General features: G+C 35.1%; 1 protein-coding gene across 7 annotated transcripts in view; it reads right to left on the reverse strand.

Moving 5' to 3' along the window:
- Positions 1-15,485, reverse strand: part of MPP6 (membrane palmitoylated protein 6) — a 117,082-nt gene that overhangs the window by 20,654 nt on the left and 80,943 nt on the right. For all 7 annotated transcript variants that reach the window (XM_030796248.1, XM_030796247.1, XM_030796253.1 and 4 more), the window contains 4 exons: positions 7,113-7,244; positions 5,148-5,247; positions 4,747-4,815; positions 2,182-2,343 (listed from right to left, as the gene is read on the reverse strand). In XM_030796248.1, coding sequence (XP_030652108.1) covers positions 2,182-2,343; positions 4,747-4,815; positions 5,148-5,247; positions 7,113-7,244 — 463 coding nt within the window. The remainder of the gene's footprint in view (positions 1-2,181; positions 2,344-4,746; positions 4,816-5,147; positions 5,248-7,112; positions 7,245-15,485) is intronic.

A 15,485-nucleotide genomic window follows, 5' to 3' on the forward strand; every position in this document is an offset into this window, starting at 1 on the left:
GACATGTTAAGAAGCGAGTCACAAAATACCACATATTGTATAACTCCAATATATAAAATGTCCAAAATAAGCAAATCTATTTTGACAGAAAGATTCATGATTGCTCCTGGCAGCAGGGGGGTGAGGAGGTTGGTGGGAAATGGGTACAGAGATTCTTTTGGCGATGATGAAGATGTTGTAACAGCTTTTGAATTTTACAATCCAGAATTCTATTCTCAGCTGATTAGTTAAATAAAGGGCAGAAAATATACATTTTAAAACACAAAGATGCAGACATTACATTCCACATACAGGAGGATGTACCCCAGCAAAACAAGGTGATAAACCAAGAAGAGAAAGAATGGGATCCAGGAACAACAGCTTTAACCCAGGATAACAACAAAGGGAACTACTCCAGTGTTAACAGCTGGGCAGCCAGAGAGACAGCATGTAGTCCTCACTGAAGCAGAAAGACAGACGGTTCTGAGACAGAGGTCTCCAGGAAAAAAAAAAGAACCTGACTTACTGGATAAACAATTCTTTAGTTTAAAAAACAATAAAAAACTGTATACACATATATATAAAATCAGGTAGTATAAGGAAAAACAGAACTCCAGAGATTCCTGGGTCACAGAAGGGGAAAGGGCTGTTCAAGAAAGTAAAATTGAACTGACTGAAAATATAGCTATCTGTATACTGGAAGGACAGTCAGGAAGTCAACAGATAAGGCCTAAACTGGATAAAGCAGGAAACAGCAGACTAAAGACATTATTAAGAAATATGGAACACAACCAAAAGAAATAGCAACAACAATGAAAAGTGATTGTTTTTCATAAGTGAGCCAGTGGTGAGGCAGGGGAAGAGAAGGGGTTATTTTTTTCCCCATTATATATCTTTAAGAACTACTTGCTGAAAATATTGGGCACATATTAATTTGATAAAAGCGAAAAACTTTTTACTTCACAATTGCAGCTTTAACATACTTTGATTACAGTGAAGTTTTTGTTCTCTTAACCACTTTACTAGGATTTGTCTAAATTTAGTGATTTACAATGCCTGCAGTAGAATCAGAAGACCTACCCTGAAGGGATTATAAGTAGCACATGGGGGCAATGACAAGGCTATTTCCCTAACTTTTAAGAATTTTAGCAATAAGAGTACTCACTGAGAATTAAACCCAAAATATATCGGACAAAACCAGGGAAACTCTAAAATTCAATTAAAAGAGATGGGGTTAAAGTTAGCCTAGGATTTGACTCAAAATAGCTTAAAGGCATTAATATACCTAAAGGAATGCCGTGTTAAAAGGGGGCTTGGTCAGAAATAGAAGCATAGCAAAGGGAATTATGAAAGCAACGTTAGCTTATCTCCTGCTTTCTTCAAGGGAGAGAACATCTAAGTTCACAAGTAAAGATTCATGTATTTCAAAAACAAAGACAAACGTATATTAGTCCCTACAGTCAGAGACAAATGTGTATTAGTCACTACAGTAAGTCACTAACATCATCCAATTCCTTGATTTAATTCCATTTTCATCAAGCATACTTCTGACGTGATTATTTAACTTTCTATGTAAATATGCAAATAGAGAAATGAATGCAAAGACCATAAAATGAGTGCTTGGTTCACTTAATGGTTATACTTCTCATCAGTACTATTTTATTCTATACATCAGACTTTGTAACCTTAATGAATGCTGCCTGCAGTAAAAGATGAATCACTCTTGATGTGCTATCAAAAATCAGGTTTATGACCTTGCACGACTGAGAGCTACAAGCCAGGCCATGTAAGTTCACACAGCTGTTGTCACACTGGGTATGTCCAAGGGTCAGAAGCTTTCCCCTTTTCTTTACACTAAAATGGTTGAAAAATCCAACTTTTTAGACAGACATCAGTACAAGAAAATCCTAAATGCCTATCTTGCCACAAGTCTTAAATGTAGGCATTTAATTCTAACATTTCTGAACTGAATAGTTCAGAGAAGCACTTGCCACCAGACAGCAAGCCAACAGCACTGCAGCACTATTTCAAGGCAGCTATAGAATTACTAAATTTTTCAATGTCTTTTACTTGTTCACGTTCACTGCCATAAAGAAAACTTATTTGGGAATAGCAATAACTAATGATAATAATCCCCCTTTCCTCCATATGCCCATACTCTTTCCTGCCAATTGCATAGCAAGGAAAACACAGAAAACTTACATGGCACCGTAGTTCCAAATCTAGTGGGATTCAATACTATGAACCTGTTTTTCAAGCTTCTTCGGCCTACACCTTGAGCTCCTATCAATACTAATGTTTTTCTCTGGAAGGGAGGCATTTTGGCTACCTCCTCATATATCTGGATTTCATGACGATCAAATTCTAAATGGAAAAAGGAAATGGGAATACAAAGTCAACTTTTATATACATGAAAGAAATCTCTGCAATTCTGTCTAGTAATGGCTTAGCTGTCTTGATAGTTAAATATCACTTGACTTGCAACCACTTAGCATAGATTTGTTTTTACAAATTTGGTAAAGTACAATAAAAAATAATTATTTTATTATTGTTTTTAAGACCGGGGCTCACTGTCACCCAGGGTAGAGTATAGTGGTGCAATCTTAGCTCACCGTACCCTTGAACTCCTGGGCTCAAGGAAGTCTCCCGAGTAAATGAAACCACAGGCATGAGCCATCATACCCAGCTAATTTTTAATTTTTTTTTTGTAGAGATGGGATCTTGCTATGTTGCCCAGGCTGGTCTCAAACTGCTGGCCTCAAGTGATCCTCCTGCCTCAGCCTCCCAAAGTGCTGGGATTATAGGCATGAGCCACTGTGCCTGTCCCAGTAAATTATTTTATATCTTGCTTTAAACATCTGGTCCCATCCATTTGCCCTTGAAAATTTGTCTAATCGGGCTGGGCATGGTGGCTCACGCCTGTAATCCCAGCACTTTCGCAGGCCGAGGTGGGCGAATCACGAGATCAAGTGATTGAGACCATCTTGGCCAACATGGTGAAACCTCGTCTCTACTAAAAAAATACAAAACATTAGCTAGGCGTGGTGGTGCGCGCCTGTAGTCCCAGCTACTTGGGAGGCTGAGGCAGGGGAATCACTTGAACCCAGGAAGTGGAGACTGCAGTAAGCCGAGATCGCGCCACTGCACTCCAGCCTGGTGACAGAGCGAGACCCCGTCTCCAAAAAACAAACAAAAAAAATTTATCTAATCAAGCTAGAAAAATTCTATGTTTTATCCTTATTTATCAGAGATTTTATCCACTGAAACTTATTATCAATTTGTTAGTAAAAATCCTTTAATATAAGTAATCAAATTACAAACCAGTATATATAGAAAGCATGTATCAAATACCGAGGACAGGAGTAAACCTAGTGTGGTTGCTTAAGTAAGTTCCACAGAACGAGTGACCTTCCAATTATATAAATGAATAAATATTGTATGGCAAATCTACAATTATCAGTTTGATTAGAAAATTCAACATACTGACATTTACTGACAACACACATTTAAATATTAAGATTTTGAAATTTACATATAAAATAAATTTTAGATCCAACTGTTTTCTCTAGAAACATAACCCAAAATTATAATCTTAGTCGATGGGAAAATTACAAATTTTCTACTTTGCAAAAAAGCCTTATGGGCATATATTTTATGAATAATAGGGCCAAAGTGATGATTTGAAATATTATATTACCTGTTATTACTGTAACTCTCAATCTGTAGTAATAACACTCCCTCCTTAGCTTATTATCCTAATAGCAACTCTTTCTTTGCATAATTTCCCCACAGTAGATTAAACCAATATTAAGAGAAAACAAGGCTACTTCTTCCTTCTATATTATTTTCTTTTATGGTGTGCCATTTAGTTTATTACCAGCATAGAGGTAGCTCTGAAGTCAAGAAAGTACTTTTAAAATTGCCAACTCCTTTGATTAAGCCTCCAGAAATTTCTGATTCATAGAGCTGTTTTTTACTTCTGTCATCCTCTGCAACTGGGAAGAATAAATATAGTAGTTTCCATTCTTTCCCTTCCTCCCTGTTTATTTATTTTTAATAGCAAATGAGTAGCCAATCCAGGTCTGGGGTCTTATTTTACATTGTTTTTAAAAATCTTTTCAGCTTTATTGAGGTATAACTAACAGGAATTGTATATAAAGTGTACAACTTGATGTTTTCATGACTGTGTACAATGTGAATGATTACCACAATCAAGCTATTAAACATATCCATCACCTCACATAGTTACCACTTCTTTCTTTTTAAAAATATTTCTTTCTGTATGACTAAAAGATTTAAGACAGAATTCTATTAGATCAGACTAAGATTTATTTGGTCGAGTGCTATTTTTCTAAAAGTATCATGGTCAGTGTTATGGCAGGATATAGTTGCCCTTAAACATAACTCTTTTAACATCTTGACAAAGGCATTCTACCCTTTAGAAATGGCACATAAATTACTATTTCAAAATTCTCTGGACAAATAGTTTCAATTACGATACTGCTTCTTCATTAAGACAAGCAAAAATCTTAACCAATTTGTTTTGTATTGTAAACTATACTCACAAAATAAAGCACATGGTAGTATATATAATGTGGGTTTTAAATAATTTATATTATATTGCACCATGTGTTCATATGTCAGCCCCTTGCAACTAGGTACTAATCTGAATTACATTCACTTAAAGCTGTATATTGAGAGTTTATGCCACACTAAATGACATACAGCTACTTCACTTGGACTTCTCAAAAAGTATTTAAAACCTACCTGCATTTCTGGTTGTGAGATACATCATCTTTTTCTTTTTTTTGCTACTTATAGTTCCACAAAAAGGTCCTGAAGGATGATAAAACAAATATAACTTAAGCAGTACGTCAGAATATGAAAAAATTGCCCTATAATATTTTATAGGGGTGGGAGAATTATCTCCCCAATGTTGCATCCTAGGAAGCAAAAGAGGGTGGGGGTGAGTTAAGCCACTGAATTTTGATACTCTACCAGCAGGTGGCAGAACGGGATCAAAAAGATTACTTATGAGAGAGAGAAAGCAGAGGGAGGGATTCATTCTAGACATATTTTAAATAAATGCATTTGCTTATTTAGACAAAAGAGACAAAGAAAGGTGGTCACAAAGGACTGCTTGTTACTTATTGTGTCGAGCTCATCACCTGAATTGTCCCAGTCTCTTCTAACAAATGCCTTTCTCTTCTCTTCCAGGAACTGGCTTGGAATGAGACCAGCGCTTCCTCCCTCTTTTACATGGCTAGCCTAGAATCAAATTAATGAATTGTACATCTCAGTGACCAAAATTTGAGACCATATTCTATTAAGTAGGACAAGCAGTGGTCAGTAAAAAAAAGTCACATTTGCTCTTAAAAACAACTTTGAGATTTAAATCCATAGCATTGTCAGTTAAGATATTTAAACAATTCAGCACTGAGGAATCAACTGGCACCTAAAATTCTTCATATCTGTCATCTGGTAGTGAAAAAGTTTTAGCAAATTAAATTGCTAAAACTTCTTATTTATGATACTAAGTTAGAAAAGGAAAATGGTATTCTAAATAAGATGTATTAACAGGACATTTTATCTAGCAACCTTTAGTAAGACATTTACTGTCAACCTTAATCCCACTATGTTGGTATTTCAGGCCAAATCAAATGAAAAGGAGATACTATGTGGAATATAAAGTGTAGATTTTAATTTATGCTACCAGGAGCCTGAATATCCCAAGAGTTTGTAAATTTAAACTAGGCGAAACTTCACCTAATGTAAAATAGCTAACTTTTAAAATAAGCTCCAAAGAGAAATATTTTAAAATAGTGGCTGGAGAACTGGCTGTCAGTGGTTAATCTCACAAAGTTAGTATTTCTATCCTTACAACTAGCATAGAAAATCTAGTATAACTTTTAGCAATTAAAATCCTGAAAAACAGAATTAAAGTAATCGACCATCAAAATGCAGGGAGAAATTGAGAGAATGGTGACAGGTTAGAAGAGAAAACTAAGAGATCATATTCGTAGGAAAAAGAAAAAAGAAGGAAAACTGGAATAATTCAATAAAGGAAACAGCCACAGAGAGATTTTTTAAATAAGGGATCTAAAAAAAGTTCAGGGGAAACCTCTTGAAATCATGGATTCTGTTTAATTTACCCATTTCTTAGCTGTCTCAACACATAGTGCACTTATACATAATGTTGTAATTTAAATTTAAGGACACGTTAGTAAGATTGTTCTCATTCTGTGATTTGCTTCTCCTTAGAAGTAGATCTATATTTTAGAGCTAATGTGAGTTACCACCATCTCAGTTAATTTTAGAATTTGGTGCTAAGTCCTGGATCCTTTCCTCTTACTCCTTGTTCTTTAGTAAAACTCTCATTTGCTTTGATAGTTTAAGGCATTTCAGACTTCCTGACTTGTCAGTTTTTCCAGTTCTGAATATTGTGGTTGTTAGCTACTCTAAACAATTACAAAAACAGAATAATTACTGCTGCTAGGGGTTTCTGAAAGCTACATTAGGAGAAGAAAAAAGAATACCGTTAAACAGATCTTCTGAAAAAAGGAGGGAAAAATGCAGTGATAATACACATCTCTTTCCATACACACAGATTTTAATCCAAAACCAAACAAAACTGATAGAGTGAACCTCCATTTCCCAATATCTCAGAAGGGAGCAAATAGACATTAAGACCTTAAGAAATTATGCTTTACTTGCTATGAACAAACACAAGGGAGAGGAGACAAGAGACACGCTTATTTCACAGTAAAAGTCTCCTACTTAAAATAAACAAAACCCAAGTATCCTTTGAAAAGGGATGACCCAAGTGAGTTCTTCTTGGCCAACAGCGTATTTTAATGCAATTACCCATGTGAAAAAAAACCAATTGGTCTCATCCCTAAACCAATGCGTTAGTGCCACAGGCTGGTTAATTCTGCACTTATTAAGAGCTACTTGCAAATTCCCTCCCAATTTGATCTCATGTCCACAAAATTAGTAGCCATGAAGCGGGAGCTGTTCATGTGGGAAAAATCATTGTAACAAATGCTAATATTCTTCCTGAATATTCAGATATTGATCAGATCTAAGATTAAAATTAGAAACGTAGTTGAAGAACTTCTGAGAAGCATACTAACCTGCCACCAATTTGGATCTTCTCTATTTACAATCTGAAGAATTTCTCCTTTGGAAAACTTCAATCCTGCTTCTTTGCAAGGTATTAGGTTATCATTGTATGGATTATAATCAAAATGACACTTCACAAATACCTAAAACACACAGCACAATTAAAAATACTATAGTTGTATCACTTGCCACTGAATTTAAAAAATCCTTGTCAAACCACTCTGATTTAACTGTAACTGACAATGTATTTAGTACTTCAGATAATGCACTTGTCTCTCATAAATGGAAATCAAGTTATTAGAATATTAAGAGATTTTGGTATCAGAAAGATAATAAAACTTCATTTCTACTTTAATATCTAACTTTAAATCAACAGGAGTTTGATAATCATTCTATCCCACCATTCTTCCACTTTCCTTCAATCTTTTCACTTGATTTTCCAATCAACACTGCATAATTTTTAATGCAAGTAAATGCTATGATCCAATTAACATCCTGAAATAATACAGGTAGTTGATTTAAGGTATATATTTCAGATGTATCAGAACTCTGTGAAAAGGCCCTGAAACCAAAATTAAACAATAAAAGTTGATGTTGAAGTCAGATATGAAATATATTTGGTAGCCTTACTTTTTTTGAATCATCTTGCTCTGATTTATATGCTCATCTTAAATTTAAATGATCAACATTAAATTCATTGTAAGACAAAAACTGAAAAAGTCTCGAAACTATTTTCCATTTTAAATTCATTTGTGTATACACATTTCTTTTACATTTGCATTATTAATAAAAGTATGTCAATTAACACTGTTAGTTATGATCTCCAAAATTTGGACTATTTTGCTTATTTGCTTTAATTTAAATTCTAATTAAATTATGCATTTTTGGTATTTGATGGAAGTTTCAGACCAATTGCTTTCTTTCTTTTTTTTTTTTTCAGATGGAGTCTCACTCTTTCACCCAGGCTGGAGTGCAGTGGCGTGATCTCTGCTCACAGCAACCTCCGCCTCCCAGGTTCAAGTGATTCTCCTGCCTCAGCCTCCCAAATAGCTGAAATTACAGGCGTGTGCCACCACGCCTGGCTAATTTTTGTATTTTTAGTAGAGATCGGGTTTCACCATGTTGGCCAGGCTGGTCTCGAACTCTTGATCTCAAGTGATCTGCCCACCTTGGCCTCCCAACGTATGGGGATTACAGGCATAAGCCACTGTGCCCAGCCCAATTGCTTTCTTAAAACAGAATTGTTTTATACATATTTATAGAAATTCAAATGTTATCTTCTAAAGAATTGCCTTAGCATTAATCAGCATGTAAACTTTAATAAGCAAGAAAGCACACAATTAGTCAAAATAACAATGTTCTTTTTCTATTTGTTTATCATACTTCTGTAACCAACAAAATTCAAATAACACAAGTAGACATATTAGTGTGGTAAAAGTATTGTGATCGATGCACACAAAATAATTTTAAAATAAATCTGGGAACATGTAATAAAATCTTATTTATAATTAGATGATTTTCATAGCATTCAGAACATTTTCAACTACTCTAGAAAAGCTAAATATTAATCCTTAAATCAGTAGGTCAATAATTTTTTTCCTGATATATAATTTTAAATCTAAAAAGCAAGCACGCAAACATTAAGATTGCTAAAGTGTGACAATTGGCTAACTTGATAATGTCATGCAGCTCCATGTTTTGACAACGGGGAAAAAACCAAAATAATTAAATTTAATCAAAGGAAATTTAGTTGGCGGATAAGACAGAAAAATGAAGTACCAGCGAATGTTCTGGAATGACAGCATACCTGATGGATGTGTGCTGGATGCCTCTCCATATTGATGCAACTCTAAAAATATATTTGTAATTGCATAAATAAAGCCAGACTTTTAATTTATAATAAATTAAGAAAATATAAACAAACTACTAGACCATTTTATTACTTCACTCATTTGGTAAGGCAACTACCTCCCTAATTAACTGTCCATAAAGTATAATACCTGCAAGTTATAAATGATAGAACAACAAGCTAAAGGTATTTGATATCAGGCAGAGAAAAAGGATTGGTATGCAAAGTTATAAAAATACCTGCATACTCCTTACTTCTCAAGAAAGATGCAGTGATTGAAGAATATCAAGAGAATCCTGTCATCTAACCATGAATGTGATTACCATTCTTATGTGTGGAACAGAATATATTTTGTAACCATAAAGCTCAGACTTTACAAGATAGTCCAAATTTCAAATATTCATTCCTCCAACATCTAATTGTTAATGGAAATGCCATTATCTGTGGAATACAAACCACATCTCTCAAAGGTAAAAGATTTATAGAACAATTTCTATTTTTTTTCATTTATTAAAGTAGTTTTAGAACATTACTGTTACGGTCAAAAACTCAGATTAACCTGATTTTACTTTGAACTTTGAAAATTTGTCTGAAAAATCAATTAACCCAACCTTTGATCTAACCATTTTGTAATGACTCTAAAACCATTAAAGATATGACTAGATTTAGTATAATTATATTTTATTAAATGCAATTTAAAGTGTTGCACTTATAGGCTATGGATGTTAACCGTTCATTCATCATTAACTAAACACCACCTACTAAAACATTTCTATTTCATATTCTTATTACTAAAAAGAACTGAATGACCAAAACAATTTAAAGTACAAAGAAAAGGAAGTACAAATGGCTTTTAAGCATAGATGTTCAACAACCTCACTCAGAGTAGAAATACAAATTAAAACTACTTTATAACATTTTTTTCCTATCAGATTAGCAGAAATCCTTGTATTTTATAACATTCTATAAAAGAACTGTGGGTTAATAGGCATTTTCCTAATAGGCTTGTGGAAGAATGGTTCAACTTCTTGGGAGGACAATTTGGCAATACCTATCAAGATTACAAATGCATAAACCCTCTGACCTCGTAATCCATGTCTGGGAATGTATTCAACAGCTATGTTATGCAGATACATCCAAAATGACTTATGCACAAAACTACATCATTCCTAATAGCAAAAGATTGGAAGCAACCTAATTGTTTAACAAAAAGGAACTGGTTAAACAAATGATGGTACGTCTACATGATGTGGCACTATATATAGTAGTTAAAAAAGTGTGTTTGTCAATAGGAAGTGTATGCACCAATAAGGAAATGTCCTCAAGATAAAAGGTTAAGTGAAAAAAATAAGGTTCAAAATAGCATGTATACTATGCAACCTTTCTATGAAAAAGGTGAAAGGTGAAAAAGGATATGTAATTTTTATTTACTTGCATATGAATGAAGAAATTCTGAAAAGATAAACTAATAGCATAGTTTGTTACTGGTAGGGGGGATGATGAGGAGGACTAGGTTGGTAGTGGGAAGGATTCAGAGGGAGATCTCAGCTGAATACATATTTACATTTTTTGATTTTCGAACCATGGGAATGATTCACCTATATAAAAATTAAAATTTTAAGGTAATAAAGATAAATGACTCCCATTTGGATTCAGATGAAGTAACAAGGACCCTCCAACTTGAAATAACTAAAAACTATGTTGACAAAATATGTGAAACAATGTCTTTCAAGATGTCCGAGATCAGGCAATGAAGATAGTGATCCTAAAAGATGGAAGAAACAAGATGAGCTGCACAACTGCCCCAGCTAACTGCACAGAGAGTTTCCAGGCTGCAAATCAGGAAGGGAGAAAGGTGAAGCCTGACGGTCTCCAAGTTGAGGAGATGAACTGGGAGACCTGGGAGATCAAGGTGGTTACAGTGCATGGAATACAGTATCAGTGAGGAAAGACTGCACAGAGAGAGAATTGTGAGGGACTCCCTCTGTTTTCAGCTGAGTACTTAATCAATGTATGTGTATGAGGAAGCTACCTGCACCCTCTCTCTGTGTAGCTCTTTCCTCAATGATGGTAAAGAATCATTTGAAAGCATTACAGGGAACAAAAATATGGAAGTTGTATACGGTCAAGAATAGTTTCTGTTCTCACCAGGCCAAGTGGAAAAACCTTCATAATTCACAGGAGGTGGGGTACGATACTTAGAAGGGTCATGAGCTAAACTACATCCTGCAATCATACCTAATAAATCTTAAAAAGCAAGATTTAAAAGAATCATCTGTATCCTAGAACAAAGGTTAAGAATGGTATTACTAAAATGTCAAAAAATAACAAATGTTGGCAAAGTTGCAGAGAAAAGTGAACTGCTAGTGGAAATGTAAATTAGCTCAGCCACTGTGGAAAGCACTTTGGAGATTTCTCAAAGAACTTAAAACAGAACTACCATTTGACCCAGCAATCCCATTAGTGGGTACATACCCAAAGGAATATATATCATTCTACCATAAAGACACATGTATGCATATGTTCATCACAGCACTTTTCACAACAGCAAAGATATGAAATCAACCTAGGCGCCCAATAATAGTGGACTGGATAAAGAAAATTTGGTACATACACATCATGGAATACTATGCAGCCATAAAAAGAATAAAATGTCCTTTGAGCAACATGGACAGAGCTGGAGGCCATTATCTTAAGCCAATTAATGCGGGAACAGAAAATCAGATTATTGCATGTTCTCATTTGTAAGTGGGTGCTAAACATTGAGTTTTAGACACAAAGAGGGAACAACAGACCCTGGGGCTTACTTGAAGGCAGAGAATAAGAGGAGGGTGAGGACTGAAAAACTACCTATCAGGTATCATGCTCACTACCTAGGTGACAAAATCATTTGTGCACTACACTCCAGAAACACGCAATTTATCCATGTAACAGACCTGTACACATACCCCTTGAACCTAAAAGTTCGAAGGGCTGGGTACAGTGGTTCACACCTGTAATCCCAGCACTTTGGGAGGCTGAGGCAGACGGATCACAGGGTCAAGAGATCGAGACCATCCTGGCCAACGTGATGAAACCCCGTCTATACTAAAAATAAAATTAGCTCGGCCTGGTGGCACATGCCTGTAGTCCCAGCTACTTGGGAGGCTGAGGCAGGAGAATCACTTGAACCCGGGAGGTGGAGGTTGCAGTAAGCCGAGATCACGCCACTGCACCCCAGCCTGGCAACAGAGCAAGACTCCGTCTCAAAAAAAAAAAAAAAAAAATTGGAAGAAAAAAAAGAATATTTCTAATACAAAAATATCCAGCACCCAACAAGGTAAAATTCATGATGCCTGGCAGCCAATCAAAAATGGCCAAGCATGCAAACAGGGAGGAAATAACCTATAAGAAGGAGAAAAATCAATTAAGAGTGACCCAGAAATGTCAAATGTGCTAGAATTAGTAGACAAGGACATTACAGTAATTGTTTCAACTTTACATATTATATTCATGGTTCAAGAAACTATAGGAAGGATTAAGTCTATTAAAAACATGCAGATATAAAAAAGACCCAATCTGAACTTCTAGAAATGAAAGCCAAAATACCTGAGATGAAAAATACCCACTAGGTGTGATTAATAGCAGATTAGACATTGCAAAAGAAAAGATTAGTAAACTTGAAGACAAAACAATAAAAAATACTCAACTTGAAAAATACAGAGAAAAAAGGCTGAAATAAATGAACTAATCAGTGACCCACGGGACAACTTCAAGGGGCCTAATATACATGTAACTGAAGTCACTAAAGGACAGGAGAAACAGAAAAATAGAAAAAATGTCTGAAGAAATTATTGTCAAAGTTTTTCCAAATTTGATGAAAGAAATAGTCTTTTCAACAAACTGAGCTGGAAAAATTGAATATTCATATGCAAAATATAAACTTTGATCCTTTCTTCACATCCTATATAAAAATTAACATACAGTACATGTATCATAGACTCAGATGTACAGCATAGATAGAACTGTAAAACTTGTAGAAAAAAATTGGAGAAAATCTTCATGACCTTAGGTTATACAAGGACTTCTTAAAGCCACAAAAGGATGACTCAAAGAAAAAAAAACATAAATTGGATTTCATCAAAATTCAGAACTTCTGCTCTTTGAATGACATTGTTAAGAGAATGAAAAGACAAGATAGAGACTGGAAGAAAGTCTTGGCAAATCCCAATTCTGATGAAGCACTTGTATAATGAATACATAAAGAATACTCAAAACTAAGAAAAACAATTCAACAAAAAATGGACAAAAGATTTGAAGACACTTCACCAAAGTGCACATATCAGTATGGCAAATAAACACATAAAAATATGTTCAATATTACTAGTTATTAGGAAAATGCAGATTAAAATCACAATGAGATACCACTACACGCTATTAGAATGGCTAAAATTTTAAAGACTGACCATACTACATGTTGTCCAAAATGTAGAGTAATTGGAACTTTCATATAATATTGGTGGAAATTTAAGTTGGCATACTAACTTTTGAAAACGGTTTAGTCATTTCTTCAATAAGTCAACATATACCTACCATATGACTCAATCCTTCAACCCGTGGTATATACTCAAGAGACTTACATGTAAATGTCCATAGCAGCTTTATTTGTAAAAACCCCAAACTGGTAACAAAAAAATGTTCATCAGCCAGGTAATGGATAAACAAACTGTGGTACAGCCATGCAATGGAATATCACTTGTCATCAAAAAGAAATGAACTATCAATATACATAACATGAATGAATCCGCAAACAACTATGCTGAGTGAGGGAAGCTAAACAAACGAATCAAACAAAATTCAAAAAAGAATACATGTATTCCATTTATACAAAAATATGGAAAATGCAAAATAATTTAAAGTGACAAAAAGCAGAGCAGTAGCTGACTGGAGTCAGGGGTGGTAGAGAGAAAGGGAGCAGGAGGGAAGGATGAGAAGTGGACACAAAGAAGCCGGGAGGCCGGGAGCAATGGCTCATGCCGGTAATCCTAGCACTTTAGGAGGCTGAGGCGGGCAGATCGCTTGAGCACAGGAGTTCAAGACAGCCTGGACAATGTGGCGAAACCCTGTCTCTACAAAAAAAAAAAAAAAGAAAAAATACAAATATTAGCCGGGTGTGGTGGTGCATGCCTGTGGTCCCAGCTACTCAGAAGGCTGAGGTAGAAGGATTATCTGAGCCCTAGGAGGCAGAGGCTGCAGTGAGCTGTGATCATGTCACTGCACTCCAGCCTGGGTGACTGAGTGAGGCCCTGTCTCAAAAAAAAAAAGAAAGAAATGGACACAAATAAATTTCTGGGAGTGTTCATCATCTCAACTGTGTTGCTTTCATGGGTACATTATGTATGTCCACATGTATCAAATTGTACACTTTATGTTATTTATATAAACTTTATCTCAAGGATATTTTTAAAAGTAAAGATAAAAACAGTAAAAGTATTGAGAAAATATTGCACAGGAATACACTATGCTTATGCAAATGACAATAATTAGTGGGAAAAAAATTAAATGGATGAAATGGCTAGAAAAACAGCTCCACCTTGACCTTGATGTTAAATCAGAAGGTGGCTAGTAATTCATTTGGGAATGTGTTGGCTAAACATGGTGCAAATGTTGCTTACTGAACCTACTTCTTAGACCATAGTTCCAGGCCCATCTGAATCTGCACTTCAGAGTGAGTGACACGACGGTAAACAAAGTGATTATCATTGCTAAGAGATTTTCCATGACACTAGCTGAGATGATCAAGGAAGGATGCTCTTTTTCTAAAAATTTTCAGTGTACGAACTTGGTCTACTTGGTTAAATACAGATGTACACACACATTTTTGAGAACAGCAAGATAACAAGAAAATATGTTTGGTTAAAAAAGTTTTGAAGGGAAATCCACATTCCTTTCTGATAAATATCTGAGAGCCACAAATTGAAGCCTCAGCCAAATAAAAAATTTTATTTTAAAAATCATATAAAAATTAGCCAGGCATGGTGGCACACACCTGTAGTCCCAACTTCTTGGGAGGCTCAGGCAGGAAAATTACTTGAACTCGGGCAGTGGAGGTTGCAGTGAGCCAAGATCACCCACTGCACTCCAACCTGGGTGACAGAGCTAGACTCTGTCTCAAAAAAAAAACTACTAACTACTAACCTAGGCCAAAATTATACTAATCATAATTCTTAAGTTTATTATCACTGGTTCATGCAAGGACTGCTTTTGTTGATTTAATTAGTTTTAATAATATAATAGACAGCTATGCACTTGCCACCTAAAACTAACATTAAAATCCTACTTGATTCTCCTGCCCTCATTCCATCCCATCCCATCATTCTGGTTTCCCCAACCAAGGCACACTTCGCCCTGAATCTTGGGTTCACAAACTCCTTGCTTTTCATTTTGATTATAGTTCTATTGCATCTATATGTACTCTTTAAAATTATATATTTAGTTATTTTAAACTTAAAAAAATAGTATCATGCTATATGCATGTAATCTTTTGGGGTTTATA

Source organism: Nomascus leucogenys, chromosome 17 (assembly GCF_006542625.1).
Source record: "Nomascus leucogenys isolate Asia chromosome 17, Asia_NLE_v1, whole genome shotgun sequence".
Classification (NCBI taxonomy): Eukaryota; Metazoa; Chordata; class Mammalia; order Primates; family Hylobatidae; genus Nomascus; species Nomascus leucogenys.